At 42.8% G+C, this 24,152-nt stretch overlaps 2 protein-coding genes across 2 annotated transcripts; both read left to right on the top strand.

Moving 5' to 3' along the window:
- Positions 1 to 522: 522 nt before the first annotated feature.
- Positions 523 to 1,659, top strand: LOC128995524 (uncharacterized). The gene has a single exon (XM_054420543.1). The coding sequence runs from the start codon at positions 523 to 525 to the stop codon at positions 1,657 to 1,659; it is 1,137 nt and encodes a 378-aa protein (XP_054276518.1).
- A 1,754-nt stretch (positions 1,660 to 3,413) lies between these two features.
- On the top strand, positions 3,414 to 4,736 carry LOC128995525 (uncharacterized protein F54H12.2-like). Its single transcript, XM_054420544.1, has one exon. It carries the CDS (start codon positions 3,414 to 3,416, stop codon positions 4,734 to 4,736), a length of 1,323 nt encoding a protein of 440 aa, XP_054276519.1.
- Positions 4,737 to 24,152: the final 19,416 nt, after the last annotated feature.

Here is a 24,152-nt window from a genome sequence, read left to right on the forward strand (position 1 = left end):
GACACGTTTTCCAAATCGTACAAGCCGGACGTGCGTAATCTGTTACGATTTATCGTCCGCGAAGGTAGTGTGATAAATTGGGATAAGAACTTTGCGGTGTATGTGCGAAATGAAAAAATTCCCGATTCAAATATCGTGGACATATTACACTGCATAGTGAGAGTACGTATGGTGGATTACATGCCCGCCGGGTGGTACGAAGTCATGAACGCGTTACGCGACATGAATGTGCCCAAGGAGTATATCAACAATTCTACAGCATTACAGTATCTGGGTGCGGGATACAGATCGTTACGTGGTGACGCAACGTCGGCTGTGGCGAGTAGTTCGATCACATCATCGACTCCGAGAACACCTATGCGCGATCGTTTACGTTCGGCTTACAATCAGCAGCGTACGTTATCCCCTACGTCACCATTACCCTCGTTGGCGGCTCATCGAAGACAACGACAGCTTGATAGAGATCAATTACAATCGCCGTTGGACAGGTGGGAACCGTTTTCGCCGTAGTGCGGATAAATCATGAAACGAGTGTACTACAATCCCGAAGATCCTGCATCATACGGTGGTGTCACACGTCTATTACATGCGATACGCGAGAAGGAGGGAAAAGTTAAGAAGAAGAAGAGGACAAAACGGCAAACAGTGCTGGACTGGTTACGGACACAAGACACTTACACGTTGCACAGACCGGTGCGTCAACGATTCGCCCGCAACCGTTACGTGGTATTCGGTCCTGACGAACTGTGGCAAGCGGATTTGAATGATATGCGCGGTCTGAGCTCGTTCAACGATGGAATCAACTATCTGCTGACAGTGATAGATGTGTTCAGTAAACAACTTTACGTGATAGCGTTGAAAACAAAAAGCGGCAAAGAAGTGGTCGACGCATTCGAGAAAATATTTAAAAAATCCTCTGTCACGGTACCGCACTGTCTACAGACGGACAAGGGAACTGAGTTCACCGGCGTCAAGGTAAAACAGTTGTTCAGAAAATACGACGTTAGATATGTTACAACACAGAACCCTGACGTGAAAGCGGCGGTCGTGGAACGTGTGAACCGCACTTTGAAATCACGCATGTGGCGTTATCTTACGTATAAAAACACATACCGTTACATCGATGTGCTACAACAACTGGTGAACGCCTACAATCACAGTGCGCACAGCAGTCTGGGTACTACTGCTGACGGCAGAGGTGTACGTCCGATTGATGTGAAAAAAGAAGATAAGAAACTCGTATATCGAGTGTGGCGACACATGTATAGTAGTGGCAGCGGCATCAAGACTAAATTACCTAAGCGTAGAAAGGCAAAATTTGTGGCGGGCGATACGGTACGTATTGCAAAGGAAAAAAATATTTTTGCCAAAGGATACGAGACGAACTGGAGTAAAGAAGTGTTCGTGGTGGACCGCGAGTACGGTCATCATCCGTTACCGTTGTACGTGTTGCACGATTTGAACGGATCACCGTTGATTGGTCGTTTCTACGAAGAAGAATTGCAAAAAGTCACCGTGCCGCCAGACCGACTGTACGATATCGATAAAATATTGGACACTAAAGGCAGTGGCCGCAGTAAGCGTTATCTCGTCAAGTGGAAAGGTTACGGCGACGAGTTCAACTCTTGGATACCGGCGTCAGAAGTGAAACAATTATAAAGGACAACAACCGCGTATCAGTGACAATGAGTAAACATAATCAGTTCTATTTGACCTTGCCCAGTAACAGTTCAATGAATTACTATCCGAACAACACAGTGGCTGATTATATAACTCAACTACCTACGTCTATCCATCTGACGGATGGTGAATGGGAAGTGGCTCTAGTTGAAGCGCATTACCCCCGTTCATTTCTGACGGTGAGCGATGATGCGAAGATATTTATCTACCATGAAGATCGCAGCGCTATAGCCACTGGCGGTGCTGACAAAACCAATAAAGTCAAAGTGGACATTCTCAAAGTGGAGCCTGGCAACTATAGCGATATCACCGAGTTGATACAAGTGTTGAACGCCATGGAACGCTTGAGGTTTTACGCCACTTTCATGTACGATGAAAACACCAAAGTGGTGGAAATAGCGATTCGCAGTCACGTAGTACAAATGGAATTGAGCACCGGTCTCGCGCTGCAGTTGGGGTTCGATCCTGTCGAGACGGACATGAAGACCAACAAGAAAGCCAAACTGCCGGCCAATATACAAGCCGGACTGCCGGGTGACATGTATGTGTATTGTGATTTGGTGGAGCCTCAGTTGGTGGGTGACACGGTGGCACCGTTATTAAAGATCGTCAACATCGATACGACAAACTACATGTACGGCGCGCACAAGACCGTGCATTTCACCGATCCGCATTACGTGCCCGTCATCAAGAGCACATTTGAGAACGTGGAAATTGACTTAAGGGGCAGCACAGGCGATCATCTGCCATTCCACTTTGGGACTACGTGCATGAAACTACACCTGCGCAGATCGCTCACGCTGGCATAAATATACGAGCAGCAGCAACGTAAACGGCGTCGACGGCGAAAACGACGACGACAACTAAAACGACGACAACAGCGAATACGACGGCGAATACGACGGCGAATTCGACGGCGAATACGACGGCGAATACGACGGCGAATACGACGGCGACAACATCAACGAAGACGACAGCGACAGCATAAACATCAGTGGCAGCAACAGTAGTAGCTACAGCAGCAGCAGCAGCAACAACCACGATGAATACGAACGATCCGTATTTGGCCTACTATCGGCGACAGTTACAACAGTCGGGTAACGGTGTATCGTCCGTGTACAGAGGTGCACCGTACCAGCGCGGTCATGGCATCGGCAGTTTCCTCAGTGGACTCATGCGGTCTGTAGTGCCGTTACTAAAGTCTGGTGCAACCGCCATGGGCAAAGAGGCTTTGCGTTCAGGTGTTGGTTTCCTCGGCGACATATTGTCCGCTGGTGGTACACAACATCCGAGGTACGCGGCCGCCACACGCCTCAAAGAATTCACCGGCTCGTTGAAACGCAGAGCCGATGACAAATTGGAACGCGTATTGAGTGGAGGTGGTCGTGCCGTCACATATAAGAAAAGACGTGTCCATCGCGTCACACCGCAGTCGTTAGCGACACTTCTCAGAGTAAGGACGTCCACCGCTGCCACAACAAAACAGAGAAGGAGGAGGAGGAAGAGTATGAAAAGACCTGTTATCAATAAGGGACAGAAAAAGCGTAAAACTACAACAAAAAGACTACCTCGACGTTCCGGCGCCAGCAGCAGCAAAGTTAAAAGCGTCAATAAGAAGAGTAGAAACAGGAGGAATAGATCTACTAAAAGAAGAGTAGCAAGAGGAATACCGTCGATAGACGATATATTCAATTAGACAATATTTTCCTACAACAAGAAGAAGAACAAAAAAAATGTCATTCATTCATCAGAAATCGTGTGAATGCGTTAAAACCGAATTGGATTTATTCTCTTTACCACCTACTCAGACTAGTATAGAGAACGGCAAGTGGATTCAGTACAAGCCGATCTCGTCTTTGACAGATGATTCGCCGATAGAGTTTGTCATACCGGCTAACGGAGAAGAATACACGGACTTGACGCAATCTCTGTTGCACATCGAAGCGACAATAGTGAAAGATGACGGCACAAAAGTGGAAGAGGCGTTAGTCGAAGAGATGGGTCCTGTTAACAATTGGCTCCACTCGCTGTTCAGTCAAGTGGATCTGTACATCAATCACAAACTGGTGTCACCACAAAACAACACTTACGCTTATCGCGCCTATTTAGAAAATCTACTGAACTATGGCGGTAGCGCAAAAAAGTCACATCTCACCAGCACAATGTTCTACGAAGACATAGCCGACAAAATGGACGATTGCGAGGCAAACAACGCAGGACTAGTGAAACGACGCGACTTCGTGAAGAAGAGCACGTACATCGATATGGTGGGAAATTTACATCTAGATTTGTGCAATCAAGCCAAGTTTATGTTGAATGGTGTGGAAATGCGATTGCGTCTCGTCAGATCGAGAAACTCATTTGCCATAATGTCGAAAACAGCAACGAACTACAAGGTGCACATTCGAGAGGCCAATCTGTTTGTGCGTCGTTGTAAGATCAATCCCGGCGTGTTGGTGGCGCACAGCAAGACGCTGGAAAGTGGTACGGCCAAGTATCCAATCACACGTGTGGACGTGAAATCCATCACGCTACCGAGTGGTATTCTGGGCAAGACATTGGACAGTGTGTTTCTCGGTCAGTTGCCGAAACGCATAATCGTGGGACTGGTGGATAATGTGGCGTTCAACGGTGATTTCAAGAAAAACCCGTTTAATTTTCAACACTTCAATTTGAACTATTTCGCTCTGTACATCGACGGTGAACAAGTGCCATGCAAGGCGTTGACACCGGCCTTCACGGGAGACTCGAAACTCTACGCACTCGCCTATCACACGCTGTTCACCGGCACCGGTATACAGTTCGCCGACAAGGGCAACGAGATCGGCAGATCGGCTTATCCGAACGGCTACTGTCTGATGGCGTTCGACCTGACGCCGGACATGTCGGCCGGCGAATCGAGTCACTGGAATCTGGTACGAAACGGTAATTTGCGCATCGAACTGCAATTCAAAGAAGCGTTGGCCTCGTCCATCAACTGTATAGTGTACGCCGAAATGGACAATGTAATCGAAGTGGACCGACATCGCAACGTGTCCGTGGATTTCAGCGGCTAAATACAAGAACCAACCCCCACCGCATAGCTCAGTATCGCACTGACCTTTGATCGTGATGGATCGTTGTTACCTTCAAGCTCCGTCGCACCGACAGAAGCAGCAGCAGCAGCAGCAATGTAGGCACAGTGATTGCACAGCTGTGGTTTTGGACCTACAGTGTTTCAAGGACAACAACAACGATTTCATAGTGAAAGAAGCCAGTGTAGTTGACGTGTCGACTGGCACATTGTTATTACATCACATCGCACGTGCGCCGTTCGATCGTGACGCGTTGACTGCGGATAAACTCAGAGAGACCTATTGGTTGACCAAACATTGTCACGGACTCGACTGGAATCGCGGTGACGTGTCATACTCCGTGTTGATCGATAAATTGCGCACTTGCCTCTCGCGTCGCAGCATCGTATATGTTAAGGGAGTGGAAAAGAAAGAATACATTATCAAGAATCTAATCACAGACGTGAACAACAACAAGTACAATAGATGGAGTGATAATATTACAACTGTGGTGGATTTGTGCGATATTGGCTGTGGTTCACTTGCTTCGATTAGCAATCTACTGTCCGCCAACGTGTTGCGATGTGGTCGACACAAAACCGTACAACACCGTTGCTCGCTCTCAAACTGTACTCTGTTACGTGGCTGGCTACTACTCACCGCTGAAGAGGCGAAAACGACACACTGCTGCCCATTGTACGATGATATATCGTCAACGACAGGAGGGCCGTCGCCGTCACCATCACCACCACTGTCACTTATAACACAAGCATCGATGACTGTGACGACTACATCGATCAGTAGCAACGCCAGTCTCAATACTATTCCCGAAGAAGACGAAGAAGAAGAAGAAGACGTGACACAATGAACAGTACTGACATCAAAAGATATTTGTACCAATTACCAAGAGACAGAATCACGCACATCGGAGTGTACGCATCAGACCGGCTACCGACACGTATCGAGCCTTCGACGGCCATAGTGGTGAACACCATGCCACACACGGAGAGTGGTGAACATTGGGTAACCTTCTACATGGACAGTGACGCTACGCATATAGAATATTTCGACAGTTTCGGCCGTCAACCGTATCTGGCTGAATACCAACAGTTTTTAAGACGCAATTCACGTCGTTACATATCCAATAAATACCAACTCCAACGCTACGACACTTCCGTGTGCGGTCACTACTGCCTGACTTACCTGTACTGTCGCATAATGTACGACATGACGATGAATGATTTCATACAGCTGTTTGACGGTGATGCCACTTCCTTCGTCACACCCAGCAACGCTGTTAACAACGATGTTCTGGTTCGAAGACTCTTCGACATGTTTTACCACTGATTTTACTTACCTGTCTTTTATTTCTATTTGGATTGTATAAAAAGCTAATTTAAATTTGAATAAAAATAATAATATAGTTATCTAATGTACATTAGAATAAGTAAAGATTGGGAAAAAATAAAAACACAAGTGTATTTTGAAAACAATGTTGGTCTTTTTATTTTCCATCATGACTCTATATAAATCAAAACAAGAACAAGTGAGTGAATATATTTTCAAAATAGTTTCTGTACAATTCACAATTATGACCATAATATAAATAAGTATATATTGATTAATTTTTTTTTTTTTCATTTTTACAATTACAGTAATGTTACAGTTGAAATAATTTGATTCTAAATTAAATATCACAGCGACTTATTAAAAATTGATTCCCTAAATAAATTACTATTTATTATTAATAAATATTTGGTATTTTGTTATACATTTTACTAGTATTTGTCCGTCAATTGTCTTTGCCATCACCACCACGACGACGATCCGAGGCTTATGCACCGCAAACACGCGCACTTTGTTGATGTTATTGTTGAACTGCTTCAATCTACTTCTTCGATGTCAACGTCGTTATCGTCCGCATCCATTGTCGCTGACGGTGACGATACAATGTTGCGACGACTGTGGCATCTACTGGCGTTCCCGTTGCAGTCTTCTGGAGCCAATAGCATTGCCCGGTGCGCTGGAATTTTATAGTGACCCCACGGTAACGTATTGACGCCGTCCTCTTCGATATAACGTTTGTCGTCGTACGGCGCCATCGATCGTTTTGACACCACAACGGAGTATATTATGTGGTGCCGTGTCTGAAATCGATCGTTATCCGTGTATAAGACCCGCTGTTCTTGTAGACATCGTCTGTAATCGTCTACAGTCAGGCCTTTGGCCACTACGGCGCGATTCACCCCCTTGGCTCGTTTCACAGGTGGTGTATCGTCGCCGACACCGTCTTCGCTGCTATCGCTCCGCAGGAACATGAAGCAGTACAGTTTCGCCATCAGGCCGATGAATTCACTAATGATCACCCCATTGGCTTCGTCCTTGAATTTCCCCAGGACCCGGGCGTTGGTTGGATCATAGCAGATATGGTCCCGGGGATAGTTGCTGGTGTCGAAGTCGTCCAGGTGATTCACCATGTCCTCGTAGACGTCTACGGTACGGATTAAATAGATCAGCCCGTCTGTGTCTATGTAGAGAAGTCTGAGCCGATCTATTCCATACCGCTCTTGCAGACGGTAGTGGAATCCGTACATCCACGTCTTACTGTGGTCCAGAATGCACATACCCGCGTACACCGGCTTGTCCAAGATGACGCGGACTTTATTCATGTGTAGTAGGGCCAAGTCTTTGTTGTACCACGTCCGGTCACTGAAATTAGACTTGGCCACGTACTTGGTGTACGTTTTCGGGTTTGTAGCCAATTTGATGTTAATATGTTTTCTTACATTCTGGAGGCTCATACCATAGACAGCGTTGACCATAAGCTTAAATAATTCCACCTCAAACTTGTTCTTGGCCTGCTGCCTTAGACTGGTATTCATCGCCACGTACGGTTGTAGCCACTTTCGCTGCTTGAAGCGCAGAACACGATGTATCCGACGCACACGCAATCCGTTGTCCATCGCCTGCTGAAGTGCTCGATAATGGATTACGTATGCGTCTTTATCAAACAGGGTGACCATTAGTTTTGCAGATTTGCCTACGCTGTATGTTCGGAGGACGTCATCCGTATATGGCAATTGGTCTCGAGGCGCTTTACGCAGTTCCGGACAGAACGGTAGGTCTCGGTGTTTGTCATGGAGTCGAGGATCTCGTGGATACTCCAAATCCACCTCCAAGACGTAGCCTACATCTCCATCTGTCGGTATGTCCTCGATGACCAAATCGTCTATTTCCTGACGCGACAGCCACTCGAAATCTTTGTACGGGAGCGACTGGGACATGGCCCATCCGTATAGGTTGTTAGCGTCGTAGTACATAATATAATCTCCATATTCGCTGTTATTGCTATTGTTGTTGTTGATGTTATCTACGGCACTAACACTAGTCGCAGGTGCGAACCGGCCGTCTCGGCTGACGCCATCTTCCAATCGCCTCTTGTTGTTGCTGCTCCTGCTACCACCTGCTGATGTTGAAGGATTGTTGACGGTGGTAGCTTTGGTATATTTATTATTGGCGACAGCGTGTCGGGTTGCGCACTGGGTCAAGCCGCCCCGGATCCCTTTCTCGAAGAATAGGTACATATCTACGTCCTGTAGGGTATCCAGGGTCACGTCAGTTTTAAAGAGCATCACGTCCCAAGCGTACGACGGTAAGGTCAACCAGTGGGCTGGATCGAGGTCGTAGTGTTCCAGACACTGGTCCCGAAAACCCTCGAAGACGTCCGCCAACAGCAACACGTCTGTTTTCAAATACAAGTCGGCGTAGTCTCCGAGGGTGTTGCAATTAAAATGTGACCATACGCGTCGGGCGTGAGCGTAATCCTCTTCTTTTACGTCCTCCTTGCGTAGGCTGTCTCTGAAGGATTCCGGTGGAGGTAACACGTTTTCGTCCAATACCGAGAGTGACGTTACGTACTCGTATGGGAAAACTCCTTTGCGATGTACAAGTGCAAAGTCAGCATCGTTAGGGAAAAATGATTTGGTGATTCGAAGATTTTCTATTGGCATTAGGGAAACTAAATTTGACAAGGCTCGGGACAAAAATCTATAAGAGTCTACAAATCGGAGTGTGAGTCGGTTGTGACGATTCGCACCGTCATGTACGAATCGTTTGCTAAAAGATATGTATTTTTCTTCTGTATTGGCGAGTACGTTTACGTCACCTCCGTCTATGGCCAGCTCCCTTACCACAAAATGAGCGTCGTAGTTACTCAAATTGTGGAAGTAGCAATGTATCGTGTCTTGCTCCTTGAATTTTAAATTGCAAGACCGATGAGCTGCACCTCGAAACGTGTAGGGGGGTGAGTGTTGGTGATCACGAACTTTCGGATCGTTTCGGCCGTCACCGTCATCGACGAATGGTTTCTTACAGATGTGACATCTGGTGGCGGCACGAAACTCCACTTCTTGCTGCGCATCTAATCGTGGTTCGGTCCGGCGTGTTTTGTACAAAACATCTCCTATACGCCGGACGTCTTTCTTGATAGATTGCATGAAATGATGCGCAGCATTCTCACCCCTATACAGACGAAGTTCCGAAAACGTGTTACCGTGGTCCTCTTGATCGGCTCCTAACCTGTGGCTATCACGAACGTAGTAAGCGTACGCGTACGGTCTGTGAACCTTCCTTGTCCTGACATGTTCAGAATCCGGTCTATTGTTCTTGTGATGATGGTGATGTGGCTTTCCCCCTCGCTGTGTTGCTGGATCTTCATCCGGAGGGGGAACGGTTGGTGGATCTGTGAGAGGTCGGTTGTCTTCTCGATCGTATGGTACGAGCGCACACTCGAAGTCAGCATAGATAGTGAATCTTTGTCGCTGTGTACGCTCGTACCTATCAAATTTGATATGTTTCTTCGGAGCCAGATCTGTGCGCAATGGCGCGTGGTCTAAACAATACTTCTTGTGTTCTGCAAGTCGCTGCTCACCCCGTTTACCGTCGACTGTCGGTCTGTTGTCAAAATGAGCGAAACAGCGCTTGCAGACAAAGAGTCGTTCACGATGTCTGGTAATCTGACTCCGGACCAACCTCTCGAAGTCAGCAATGAATGCGTAATGAGTAGAATTGTCATCTGTCAGGTACAAGAGGTCGAAATGGTTATCGAGTTCTCGGTCTACTACACGGAGTGGATATACGATGTATTCATACTTTGTTGTAAATTGACCATCTCTCCGTGTAGTCCGGACCCGATCCAATCCGTACACGTTCACGCTTACACCAGCATTCCTCTTCTCGAATGTCGGGATCTGTTCAAGTTGTACAGGGAAAGTGATTTTTGTGAAATCTAAATTTATTCGCGCACGGAACTCAGGTGGAAAGTCCGTGGCGTCTAACTGACGATTAAACGAATTTTGAATGAATTTAGATAGAATAGCGTACATAAAACATTTTTGATCCCGATCATTCCGGACGTTTATCACGGCTCTTTTTGCGGCGACGCACTGGGGCAATGGAACGTATGAACTGCCTCCGAGAGGACGATAAACATTTATTCGGATTTCCATATCGATTATCCTCCCGAAGGTCCAGCCCGAGCCCTTCATTTCACACGTCTCCTTTTCATCCACTAACTTCTGAAACAACTGACCGCACAGGTCTTCAATGTCAGTGGACCGGAAGACGGTGACGTTCTTGGTTTTGAAAGCGCGTCGACACGTTTGGTCGTGAACGTTGGTAAATTCACAGTCCAGCCACAGGTTAGTCTTGATGGCAGTCACGTGTTCTAATATGCGGTGCATAAGCGTAACTACCTGATCAAACAAAGTCGTCAGAAATTCCGGGATAGTAAGCCAAGAGGGCGCTTCGTTACGTAGGCGATACGTCTTCAGACGCCCAAGAAACGCCGTCTCGACTTCCTCAAAGTCATCTGGTGAAATGTTTGTTGGAATTTCTGACGGTTCATCATCATCATCATTGTCCCTAATACTACTACTACTACTACTACTAGTGTTTAAGTTGTTACCATCACCACCTCCATATTGAATACTATTATCGTTTGAGTTATTGTTGCTGACCGAAGGACCAGCAGATGGAGGTGGTGATGGTGGAGAATCCACAGTGCCCCATATCCGCACTTTCTCAGCAACGCAGTGGAAGCGGGAATGTCTGTTCAAATGGTAATGCGTTTTGAATACTCTATCACACTTAGGACACTGGAATCTCCGTAGTGGTGATAATAATGATGATGATGTGGTCGCAATCACTACTGGACAATTGGTCTCCCTATGTCGATTCAGGTTAAATCTTCTTGTGAAGGAAAGACCACAGTCCGTACAATTGAAACTCACTGTTGGGTTACGTGGTGATGGCTGTGGGGGTGGGGATGTTGGCTGACGCTGTTGATCCAAATGCTGCTGCTGCTGCTGCTGTTGCCACGGACGCCAGAGATGCTGCTGCTGCTGCTGTGGTTGCTGCTCCTGCTGCTGCGGTGGCTGCTGCTGCTGCGGCTGCTGTTGCTCTGCTGGTTCTGGCTGCGGCAATGTCGAAGCCGAAGTTGTCAGATCTATGATAAACAAATAAAAGAAAACAATTTGATTAGAATAAAATAAAAAGTTATACTTCTTGTAATGTTGATATTGAAAGTTGTTTGATATCTATATCAATCATTCGATATGCATGTGAATGTAATAATTATTAAAATTTATTCCATTTTCGGTCCATCTTGATTTTGATTCATCTTAATGGGTTTTTTTTCTTATGTAGTTTTTTTTTTTAATGCATAATAATAACTCAAATATCTCAATATTAATTGATGGTAAATAAATTTTTCATTCTTCTTCAATCATATCCTATTCTTGACGTAAAAATTGAAAAATTAATATTAATTCTACATACCAATAATATCCGGAATGGATGGCGAGTTGTGACCAACATCATCGCCGTCGAAGCTGACAGGCAACTCGTTGTCAAATCGCAATGATTGGCCAGCCGTCATGTTCTCCTCTTGCATGGTAAGGGTATCAGAACGGCTCTCTGCAAGCAAATGATAATTTTTGTCAAGGTGACATAATTTATTAAATTTAATAAAATAGAATAAGGATGGTAGCCATTTCTCTCTCTCTCTCTGATAAAAAATTAAATGTACAATCTATGAATTCCGATGTAAATTTTTATAATATTATTTATTCTCAACAAGTGATCCCTATTCCATTCAATAAAATGAATCTTCTTCTTCATTATTACATAAATATTTACATTTTATTGAACACAGTGGATTTTTTTTTATTCATCTTCCTTGATGTGAAAATATTAAATAGTAATGATTTTTTTTATTATTATCTAATTAATAATTGTACAGTAAACAAACCTTCCGGTAATTCGACGATTGGTTCCATCATCAGGCTATAATCGTCGTTGTCATTAACGTCGAAGACCTCTTCGATCCTCAAGACGTTGTTGACTTTGTCGTTGTCGTCGTCGTCATCGTTTTTGCTATTCTCCGGCGTCTCAAACCGTCGTGGGCGAGTCTGCTGCTGAGAATATAGATGCTGTGATGACTGCGATGGTGGTGGATGCAAAGCTCGGCCAGATTCGTGCACCCTAGCATAGTGCCGTCGGAGATCACTCCGACGGGAAAACGAAACGCCGCACCAGTCGCACGTGTGTCGCACCATCCGCTGGTGGACCGTGCGCAAATGCTGGGTGACATTATCCCGCCGTGAGAATTCCCGACGACACACAGGACACACGTTCGGACCCAGCCCCGCCGCCGCCGCTGGTGGTGGACCTCCAAAGGAATAGCCCTCCATCTGCGACAATATCATGAGCACATTAACCAATTACATAAATAAATATTTAGTTAGTTAATTGTAAAAAGTGAACTAAAATCACGTGTGTGTCTAATATCTGACCTGAGATTATCCTGAACTGCCATTACATATTTAAATAATAAAAAAAAATAAATAAAAAAAAAAATTAAAATAAATATTTATTAATTGAAACTGAATAAGGTAGATAAATATATATTTTTTTTTAGGTTTGTTAATTTAGTGTACAGTCACCACTAAGTTGTACTATTGTGTCAGATAGACTACACTAACATTACACACACTATGCTACTCCCACTCACCTGTGGGCTAGTATTTAATCATTCATAAAAAGAACCTCTCTATCTAACATTGGTTACAAAGCTTCGTTCGAACAATATAATAGAGACTCCTAAATGTAATAGAATGAAAAAAAGTTAATTCCAATATTTATGGTATAATTTAAGAGACATTATTACAAGAATCGTTATAAAAATAAATACAATGAATTCCTATATATATGGTAAATTTTGAAAAACATTATTAAAAGAATCGTTTAAAAAATAAATGTATAGGAAACTAAAGTTATGTCTTTAACTCAATGTTTGGTAGATAATGAAAAAGACTCCTAAGAAAAGAAAAAAAAAATTGTTAAACGAATTTAATTTAGTTTTAAGTTAAATGAATGAATGAATAATATTATATTTATTATATATAATCTATGTAAAACTCGTCTATTACATCTGTTAAGAGTTCAAAAAATGTATAATAATACTATCACACACTCACTATATAAATATTATTTCGAGTACTTACGGCTTTTAATCACAATAATCCAATGTGTACAAACAGTGATGCAATACTTGTAGCTGCTGCTCGAACACACAACCTATCACACTGAACACCAAACCATAACTGAGGGTCCGCTGTAGGGACGTGACGCACAAAGACGAATCTTCTACGTCGCAGTGTCAGGCACTGGCAGGTACGGTGTATTGGAATGGAAACTTCCAGGAATTTTAAACTAAGAATAAAGAAAGATCCAGTGGTAAACAACACGTGTTTCTTTGTCGGCATCAATCGACGGAACGTTCCAGGAGGTTATCCTTTGTAAGTGGACTAAACAAAGCTTTTTAGATGCTTGTCACGATTTGCTCACCTTCGTCAAATGTAATGGTCTTACTAAAAGCTTTTAGAAACTCAACTAATGGATCTGTCAATCACCCGTTAAGTGGATTTCTTTGTATCCTAGGATCAAAGGGAGCGCCACCGTTTATTGCTTTCCATTGTATCGAAAGATCAAAGGGACTGCCGACTACACCTCTCTCCGTGGGAGGTCTAGCACATCCGGAGGTGTAGGATGACCAGTGGCGGGGGGGGGATGTGCAGGGGGAGGGGGATGTGCAGGGGGGGGATGTGCATGGGGAGGGGGATGTGCAGGGGGGAGGGGGATGTGCAGGGGAGGGGGGAGGTGCAAGGGGAGGGGGAGGTGCAGTGGGAGGGGGAGGTGCAGGGGGAGGGGGTGGTGCAGGGTGAGGGGGAGGTGCAGGGTGAGGGGGAGGTGCAGTGGTGAGGAGGTTGGGGGGGGGGGATGTGCAAACTACCGAATGAAACTACCGAATGAAAACAACCGAATGAAAACAACCGAATGAAAACAACCGAATGAAAACAACCGAATGAAAACAACCGAATAAAAACAATCGAATGAAAACAACCGAATGAAAACAACCGAATGAAAACAACCGAATGAAAACAACCGAATGAAAACAACCGAATGAAAACAACCGAATGAAAACAATCGAATGAAACAATCGAATGAAACAATTGAATGATATTATCGAATGAGGGGGGGGGAGGTGCAAGGGGGGGGAGGTGCAGAGGGGGGGGGAGGTGCAAGGGGGGGGAGGTGCAAGGGGGGGGGAGGTGCAAGGGTGGGGGGGAGGTGCAAGTGGGGGGGGGGGAGGTGCAAGGGGGGGGAGGTGTAAGGGGGGGGGGAGATGCAAGGGGGGGGGAGGTGCAAGGGGGGGGAGGTGCAAGGGGGGAAGGGGGAGGTGCGGCCGCAGGTGCCGCCGCAGGCGCAGGCTCCTTACTCCCCTCTTTAAGTCCCCCAAACAACCCTACTAGTATAGCATGGGAATTATAAATTTATGATTTTTTTAATTTTCTCCGTTACCAATAACCGTACAAAAACACTTTGATATACAACTTCTTTCTCTTCTTCCTTCTTCTCTCTTTCTTTATTGTCTTTTTGTTCTTTTTTCTCTTTAAGTTCCTTAAAGAAATTGGGAAATTTTGTGTTTTGAGGGTCAAAAACGATATGAGGTTTCAAATATCCATTTACATAAAGGAATAAATGGTTCAGGAAGATTCAAGCGAAACGTACTTTAAGACAGATTGTTGAATCACCTCTATGGGACTATAATAGTTCTAGTCTTGGTTGTCCCTTAGTTGTACTCGAGTGACCCTAACTTTGTGGTTGTAATATTTTAAATTCAAACATAGCTAAACTGTTTCCTAAGTCAAGGATTGTTTTAACAGATATTTTAAGGTATTAAAAAATAATAAAATCATATTTTATATTATGATTTTAATATTTACTATAATGTAAGACATTATAAAGCTTATGATGAGGGACTATTTTACAGGTTTATATCATTCCTAGTGACATGTAGGGACATAAGTCCCTAAAAAATCACCAAAAACAGTCAAATCATTATGTAATGGTCTTCTGAATGATGAACTACTTCATACGGATTTCTTCGTGTATATTCATTAGGAGCTCTTTTCCTAATTGTTGTTATGTTCCTTAGAACTGTTCCACGTCTTGCTGGCAGTCGCTTGATTCATTATAAAAATAATTATTGAAAGGACAAACGAAAGATAATTCATTTTACCAAGTCATCAATGACACGCAGCATCTTTGAAAATTGTAAATTAATAAATTGTAGATCACTTTAGTGAAAGTAGAATTTATCTAAATTATTTGTTGTACAGTATAGTATACTAACTTACGCACATGTTTAATATAAATAAAACAGAAGTTTTTTTTCGATTCCAATGCATGTTAAATGAAACAAAATTTTCGCTATTTCCCATTTTCTGGTAGATTTGGTCATAACCTGCTATTTTTCCCGACCCCCTGGGACCAAGACCTTTATTTTGAGCCCTCCCGCCTCATTTTGCAAGCAGTCAAACTCACATTTTTTTAATCGCCTACAGAATTAATAATATAGATTTAAACCTCAGTTACCTTATATTATCAGCAGTTATTTTCTCGTTATGGTTCAAATAAAAAAAGGAGGCTGACCATTTCAAATTCGTACTATAAAAGAAAATACGAGCATGTATTCAAAACCTCTTAAACATTTTTACTTCCAAGTATTTGTCATATTGCAATTTAAATATATACTCCTTCGTGACATATACCACACTTACTGTCTCAGCAGAAAATAAATTTAGGTTAGGGGTTGAGCTAAAGTTTTTTTAAACATGTATTAACATCACTCAAATGTCAACCAAAAGTATCATGGATAACTTTATAGTAAATACACAGTTAATAAAATACAAAATATCTTGTATTATACAGACTTAAATATATTAAAGACAGACCTTGTATATTCTAAACATTGTAATTGGTATTTTCATGTATTTTAAACGTTATATTTGCGTTGGAAATCTTGAAGCAGTTGACTTGGATAAAAATACAGAATGTTCCCTTCATTATCTCGATTTGTTCTCTCCTAATGAGCTGACTCAATGTTTTTACAGAGTTTTAATTTACATTTCTTGTCAGACTAACTAACGTAGAGGAAAATCGCCACAAAAAAACTCCTAAGAGTAAATCTCATTTTAAAATATCTTTATTTTAATCTGTATCAAAACTTTCAGAAATAAATATTGGAAAGATTTTAAATACTCATAGGCCTACAACTAAATTCAGTATCTTTATTTAAGCACCTTTATTTAACCTATATTTACCTATGACTTTAGTTAAGCAAAGCGACCACAAGAAAGTGAAAACTATGTTTAAGCCACTAGTATTTAAAATTGCTTCAATATTAAAAACGTAACACTTCATTGTTTATATACATATTTTTCTCATTGCTTTATTATTTTACAGTAATTAATGGTAGGATTTATTATGTTACAGGTAAGAGAAATTCGATACATGTTATGAGTGATTGGAGAATTAGAGTGAGTATTGTGAAAAGTTTGTAAATAAAATATATTTTGTTCTAAACGTTCTAACTCTTAGTTCATCGTTAATGCTTATTGACAAAAAATCTTAAAAAGTGTAATTTAAACCAGTAAGTAAATAAGTTGTTTAAATGGATTCTTTAGATATAAAGCAGTTAGGCCTACTTGTCTAATTTATTAATTATTTCATTCCTTAGGAAAGTAAACAAAGCTATAAGATATAGTTTTAAAAAAGTACCGTAATTTTTATCATTAAAAGAAGACGGGTCCTTGTGTCAAAGAGACTCGGCCTAATCCGATTTAAAGGGCGCGAAATCATTGAAAATAATCCCCAATAATCTTTTGTGAGCTACCAAACTAAGCTTCTCAGAACTTCATACTTGCTGCAAAAACATATTCTATGCACTGACTTGAAGACTCTAATTCCTATGAATTGTTAATTGGGTTTCTAAAAAGGTGTACGGTCGGATATAGTGGGTAAAACGTTAAATTCAGATTTTATCATAAAGAAATATAAAATATCGGCAAGTCATGTAATTTAGTAAACATATTTTTACACCTCTAACTTCCTTAACCTATGTTTAAATAAAATAATCTTACTAATATTATAAATGTGAAAGTTTGTGTGTTTGTTTGTTTGTTTGTTTGTTTGAAGTTCAATCACGCATTAACTACTCGATGGATTGGGCTGAAATTTTGCATGATGATAGCTCACATTCCCGATTAACATATAGGCATATTCTTATCTCAAAAATCCTTTCGGGCTCCTCCCCAGTGGCTCTGTAGTTCCTCATGTTATGAGTATCCATGTTTAAAGAGAATTCAAGAATTTAGTCAGCTGTTTCAACTTAAAAGTTGGTACTATGAAATGCAAAAGCATTAAAAAGTTTTAAGATTTACCAACAGGATGCAGCACTATATTTTTTTGCATTTATGAATACAGTTAATTTGAATTAAGCAGCAAACAAAAAACTATGATACGCAATGATAACTAACCGTCAAAGTAGGATTGTTTACAGTTATGTTTATGTTTTTAATTTCATGAATAATTTGTGATGTTTTGCGAATTTTCGATAGTTAATTTTTCTCTATTGATTAGGTGAAGTGGTAGAACATTATGACTATAGTAGATGTGTAATAATATAGAATACTGTAAATTTAAATATGACAATTTTATCAAACTGTGTCCTCCCTTATTGCAAACGCTTAGCTTGAGTATAACTGCAATAAGCATTTTATACTTATATGCCAACCCCGTACGAAGGACGGGTACTCTGCTAGTACTGTTATATTCTCGAAAAAAATATGTATTCGATGTAAATAAACGTGAATAGTTATTACATAAATTTAGTTATTTTACCATGAAAACACGTTACATATTTAATTCAAGAACAAATTAAAAATGATTAAACAGCCTGTTGTTTACATAATTACTAGTCAACGGGCTGTTTCACAGCTGATTTATTACTCATGATGCATTGTGGGTAAACAACAGCTGGGAATTGCGTTCGGTGATTTATTATTGCCTGGTTTGTATCGCTGATTAGTTAAGCGTCCAATAAACAATTGCCGATTAGTGTTAGAGCTCTCTTTAGTAATGTTCATCAGAATCTACGGATAAAATGGTGTCTATTTATGCTTTAACTTTAATTAATTAGTACTAAATTATAATTATACACGTAATTAATATCATCTGTTGACAACAATGTTTCACAAAATAAAATGACTGTGTATTTTCAGAGTGTCCTCATACTAAAATATGAATATTTATTTGTTTATAGCTAAACGGTGTTCTCTGTTAAATAATATATAATCAAAGACATACTGTTATTGTCCAAGGTTTTATTTTAAAATGGTAGTACAGTAGTTGGAACAAACACAAAAATAATGTTAATGTTATGTGTACTAGTAGTTTTACACAATAATAAGTTGAAATAATAAATTAATTAAATATCCAATAAGTAAATCAATCTGAAGAAGAATTTTGAACAGTTTCTCTTGAATTTAACTTCACAAAAAACACGTTTATGGATTACCATTCTTTTTAAATTTAAAATGTCTGAGCTCAAACTACCTTATCTCACGTTAAATTATTTGTTGCAAACTATACAGGGTGTTCATTTGAAAACTTTCCATATCTGTTGTGTGCAAAGGTAAGGCTTTTAACACTTGTTTGTTCTCAATTCCCCCTAATTTGGACATGCCAAATCCAATAAAATTATTTTCAATTTTGAAAAATGCCCCAAAAGGGCCCAGTTTGGGGGGTAGGGGTGCTTTTTGAGAAATTTTCAAATGTAAACATGGGTTGTGTGATACATCAATTTAAAGCTCTAATCACCCCGATCATTTTGGTGCAAAAAAAGTTTAATTATCTTGGGTATTACCCTAACTACTGAACGGAACAGCGCCAAATTTCTTTCCAAGCTTATTCTTGAGCTACTCTTTAAGATAACTTGTAGTAAGGGCATTTTCCATGTTATTTTCTAATTTTAAAAAAATCTCAAATTTTAAGAATAAAAGAAAGCTGAAAACTCAAAATTCTTAAATAGCAAGGTATGACAAATTCCATACCACGTGAAAGGTCCTTTTTTAACAAACATTTTACGTATTTAAGTTTTCTTTCTATCTCTTACCGTTTAAAAATTGCAGTAGAAAAACATAATTTTCTATGGTAAAATTGTAACTAGTTTTCTAATAAAACAGCCAAAATTCGTCTCTAGACACATTAAGTGGTGCAATAACTGAAGGAAACAATTCATAATTATTTTTAGGCAGATAGGCAAACAAGTCATTACGTTTTACTTTGTGAAAAACAAGTTTTATAGCTGATGAGAAAAACCCAAGTGTGGGCCGCTTTCTGTAGTACCATTGACTAGTCAATGGTAGTACTAATTTCAAAAGTACCATTTCCTGTAGTACCTAATCAAATATGGTGTAAACTTAAAAAAATAGACTTTATTTTTACTTATTGGTCACAACAAAAGTGTTCCAGGATAACTGCAAAGTTTTTAACAATAGATATCCAGGTATAACATTGAGTCATATGGCTGTAAATGATTTAGTTAGGAAGTTTTCTGAAACTGGCTCAGTTACCAATGAGAAAAGAACAGGATGAATTCTGACAAAAGTAGTCGATCAATTTGTTATGAATCCTACTACATCGTTGTACAAAGTGCAATGTGTTTTATTAGAAAACTAGTTATTTTACCATAGAAAATTTTGTTTTTCCTCTGCAATTTTTAAACGGTAAGAGATAGAAAGAAAACTTAAATACGTAAAATGTTTGTTAAAAAAGGACCTTTCACGTGGTATGAAATTTGTTATACCTTGCTATTTAAGAATTTTTAGTTTTCAGCTTTCTTTAATTCTTAAAATTTGAGAGTTTTTTAAAATTAGATAATAGCTTGGAAAATGCCCTTACTACAAGTTATCTTAAAGAGTAGCTCAAGAATAAGCTTGGAAAGAAATTTGGCGCTGTTCCGTTCAGTAGTTAGGGTAATACGGTACTTAACTTCAAAGTCCTTTTTTAAAACGTTTTGACCCACCCTGTAAATACGGTTAAAGATAATTAAACTTTTTTTGCACCAAAATGATCGGGGTGATTAGAGCTTTAAATTGATGTATCACACAACCCATGTTTACATTTGAAAATTTCTCAAAAAGCACCCCTACCCCCCAAATTGGTCCCTTTTGGGGCATTTTTCAAAATTGAAAATAATTTTATTGGATTTGGCATGTCCAAATTAGGGGGAATTGAGAACAAACAAGTGTTAAAAGCCTTACCTTTGCACACAACAGATATGGAAAGTTTTCAAATGAACACCCTGTATATTATTGCGTTATTACTATTATAATATTGAATAATATACACGCAAAGGGCTTCCAAAGTAGTGTTGACATGTTACAATAGTTTCACTGTTTGTACAATCAACTCTTTTATACTTTATATTAACTAGTTTAAAAATGTTTCGTTAACGGGTTCTCTTTTCTGTTATAACACATTTAGGTAACCTAAAGAGTATTATCCGTGCGGTACCGGGTTAGAATAGCACCGCAGCCTTCTCGGGCTTGTCGTAAGAGGCGACTAAAAGGGTGACCGACGAACTCACTGGGAGTCCCTGGGAGTGCCCCTGTTGTGTTGCAGGGGTTGATGTGTGCTCTGCACTGCCGATGGGTATTCTTAGTGGGTCGTGAGAAGCCAGCCACTTCGGTCCTTGGTCAGGGAGTGCGGCATGGATGTAGAGGTCGGGCTCTGCATTGCGACGGGCGACCCCCGGCACGTCAGGTATCCGGTGCTGGGCAAACGGAGGTCAGGCCCCGGGGAATTGGGGTAGGGGTTTTTGTCCCCGAGGGTATACCCGTTCCTGACTGATTCCGGGCCGCTCCTTGCCGCACGATGCGCTGGAATAAACACGATGGCTTTAAATAAAACCCCTCATAACACATTTTTTATTAAGAGCTCAAATGAGCCAGAAAAGACGTTGGAAGTGGAGCGGAACGCTTTTGTCCGTAGCTCCAAGGTGCAGCGGTCGCCACCACCGAAAAACGTGAGGACATCTCCCCCACCTGCCACCTTCAAATGCACTAAGGAGTTTCCCCATTTAGGAGCTCCTTCGGCAAGTGGAGCTGGGAACGGTGCGGAAAACGTCGGAGATGTAGGTGTCGAGCTGGTGTTGCCAGCAACTCTCCCCCACTCTGCCAGTTCTGCTGTAGGGATGCCGGAGGAGCCATTCGGTCGGAAGGCTCTGAGATGGTGCTTCTGCGTCAGGAATATCTTGACGCAGAGAGTGACATTGAAACCCGGCTCCAAGACATGGAAGCTACGATCAAGGCTATGCTGGACACCTTCCGGACCCAGAAAGCCGTAAATCAAGTGGTCAAAAACGGCATGGCCAAACTGGAGGATGACCTTGGCTTGGTTTTTGCCTGCCGGGTGGTGAGTAAGGCAGCCATGGAGAAGATTGCCGAGAAAGTTGTGTCTCTGTCTGACGAAAGAACACTGCCTTCTAAGAAACGTAAAAGGCCTTCCACATCGGACAGACCTCAAAAAAGAGAAGAAGGCGTCCAAACCAAAAGGACCACCGTAAAGGCCAAGGCGACTCAGACTGACCTATTGTCTGCTGTGCCCAGATCCTTTTCGGGATCCTTTTGCAGCTCCTGCAAAGAGCCAACAACCACAGCTACCTACGACCCCCCTTCAGGGAAGTTCCCGAAAGGGGTCAGTCGTAGAGACACCTGGGGCTGCGTGGGAAAAACGTCGTTCCCGAAAGGAGAAGAGGCAGTTGAGGCGGGCGGAGGTCGCCTCTATAAAGAATGTGGCAGTGAAGGCACAGCCGACCGGTGTGGCCCAAACTGGGCCCGGCTTGGTCTCTGCTCCGAAAAAGTCCCGGCCAAAAAAGCCCAGGACGGAGGCAATCCTGGTCAAGCCCTCAGGGGGGAGATCTTTCGCCGAGGTCTTGGGTGCAATTAAGGCCAAGGCTAAGCCAGAGCAGACCGATACGGTTGTACGGTCGATTAGACGAACCCGGGACGGGGACGTTCTCCTTGAACTGGGTAAGTCGAAAGACAAAGCAGCCTTTACTGCCGAACTGAAGGCAGCTGTTGAAGGCCAGGGCACCGTCCGTGCTCTTGAACCAAAGACATCAGTCGAGGTTCGAGACATTGATTGTGTGTCGACGGAGGTTGATGTTGTTGAGGCCCTGAAGAAGCTGTCCCCGAGCTTGGCGGGCAAACGGCTTTTCTTAAGGTGTGGCTCACAAAACCGAACAGGAGTCAGCAGCGGATGGCGGTCGCCGAAATGGCAGACGCACATGCCACGAAGGTGCTGGGACTCCAGCATCTGAGAGTCGGCTGGGTCAACTGCAGGCTCAGACGGAGCGTGGAAGTGAAGAGGTGTTTTAAATGCCTCTGTTTCGGCCGTTCCTCCCGAAACTGCAAGGGACCCGACCGAAGCAAGAACTGCCTTCGGTGCGGGGAGGTCGGTCACGTCCGTAAGGACTGCCAAGTCGAGTCCTGTTTCCTTTGCAAAGAAAATGGGCTCGCTGACAAACACTTGAAGCATATAGCTGGGTCTGGACAATGTAGTGTATTCAAATCTGCACTACAGCAAGCGAAAGTCTTTTCACGAAGATAAGAATCCTTCAGTGCAATCTTGAGCGATCCAGGTCGGCTGACGCACTTCTATGTCAGCTTGCCCTAGAACACGATGTCGACGCGCTCTTAGTCAGCGAACAGTACCAGTACCGTGATAGGGACCCATCTTTTTGGTTCCCTGATAGTCTTGGTACTGCTGCATTCTGGGCGCGTAATGCAGCGAAAGTACAAGTACGGGGTCACACGAAGGGCCGAGGTTTCGTTTGGGTTCGGTGCCGGGATGTCACTTACTTTAGTGTCTACCTCACTCCCAACGAGGCCATCCGTGAATTTCGTGAGAAGATAGACCGCCTGGAAGAGAGCGTGCGCAATACCACAGGACACGTCGTCGTGGGTGGGGATTTTAATGCTAGGGCTGTCGAGTGGGGAATGACCCTCACCAATTCCCGGGGCAAGTACATTCTGGACTTTGCTGCCAGAGCCGGACTCGTTGTCGTCAACGAGGGAAACACGCCAACTTTCCGGCGCCCTGGGATGCGGGGAACGATCCCAGACATAACCCTTGCATCTGAGTCCCTTTTGCCAAGGATCAGAGCCTGGAGAGTTCTGGAGGATTACACGGGCAGTGACCACCAGTACATTATTTTTGATGTCCTGGATGGTCATCAGAGACAAGTAGCCGCGTTTCGTCAAGTGCCCGTTCGATGGAATATTAAAAAATTGGACGTGGCAAAATTCAATGAAGCCATCTTACGAGGAACACCAGTGGTTCCCGCCGCAACTAGCGTGGCCCATGCAGAGGTGTTAGTTACATCCATGATGGGACTAATCGTCTCCTCTTGCGATGAGTCTATGCCTCGCGGAAGATCCCGGTGCAATAAGCGACCTGTGTACTGGTGGACTGCCGAGATTGCGGAATTGCGTCGGTCAGCATTGAGAGCCAGAAGACTTGCTACCAGGGCCAGAGAGCCTGTAGACAGACGTCGTAAGTCGGATGCTTACAGAGTGGCTAGGAGGTCTCTTCGTCGAGCCATCAACCGGAAAACGTAGTTGCTGGGAGACATTAAGGGACGATATCGATTCCAATCCGTGGGGCTTGGGTTACAAACTGGTAACCAAGAAACTTGGCACCCGCTCTTCACCTTCCGTCATGGATGGGGCCACTATGGAGAGGATAGTCTAGTCCCTTTTCCCGGCTCACACGTTGCGCCCACTGCGGGATTTCGGAAGGGTGGATGACGTACCACTTTTCAGTCTTGGAGAGGTGGAGGCGGCCGTCCTATCCCTGAAGAACAATAAGGCTCCTGGACCCGATGGGGTACCCGGCGAAGTTCTCAAAAAGGTTTTGACTATTAACCCCTTGATCCTTTTGCGCATGTAC

The sequence above is a fragment of the Macrosteles quadrilineatus genome, unplaced genomic scaffold, assembly GCF_028750875.1.
Source record: "Macrosteles quadrilineatus isolate MER2022 unplaced genomic scaffold, UCM_ALF_1.0 Scaffold_5__1_contigs__length_97177068, whole genome shotgun sequence".
In the NCBI taxonomy this organism is placed as follows: domain Eukaryota; kingdom Metazoa; phylum Arthropoda; class Insecta; order Hemiptera; family Cicadellidae; genus Macrosteles; species Macrosteles quadrilineatus.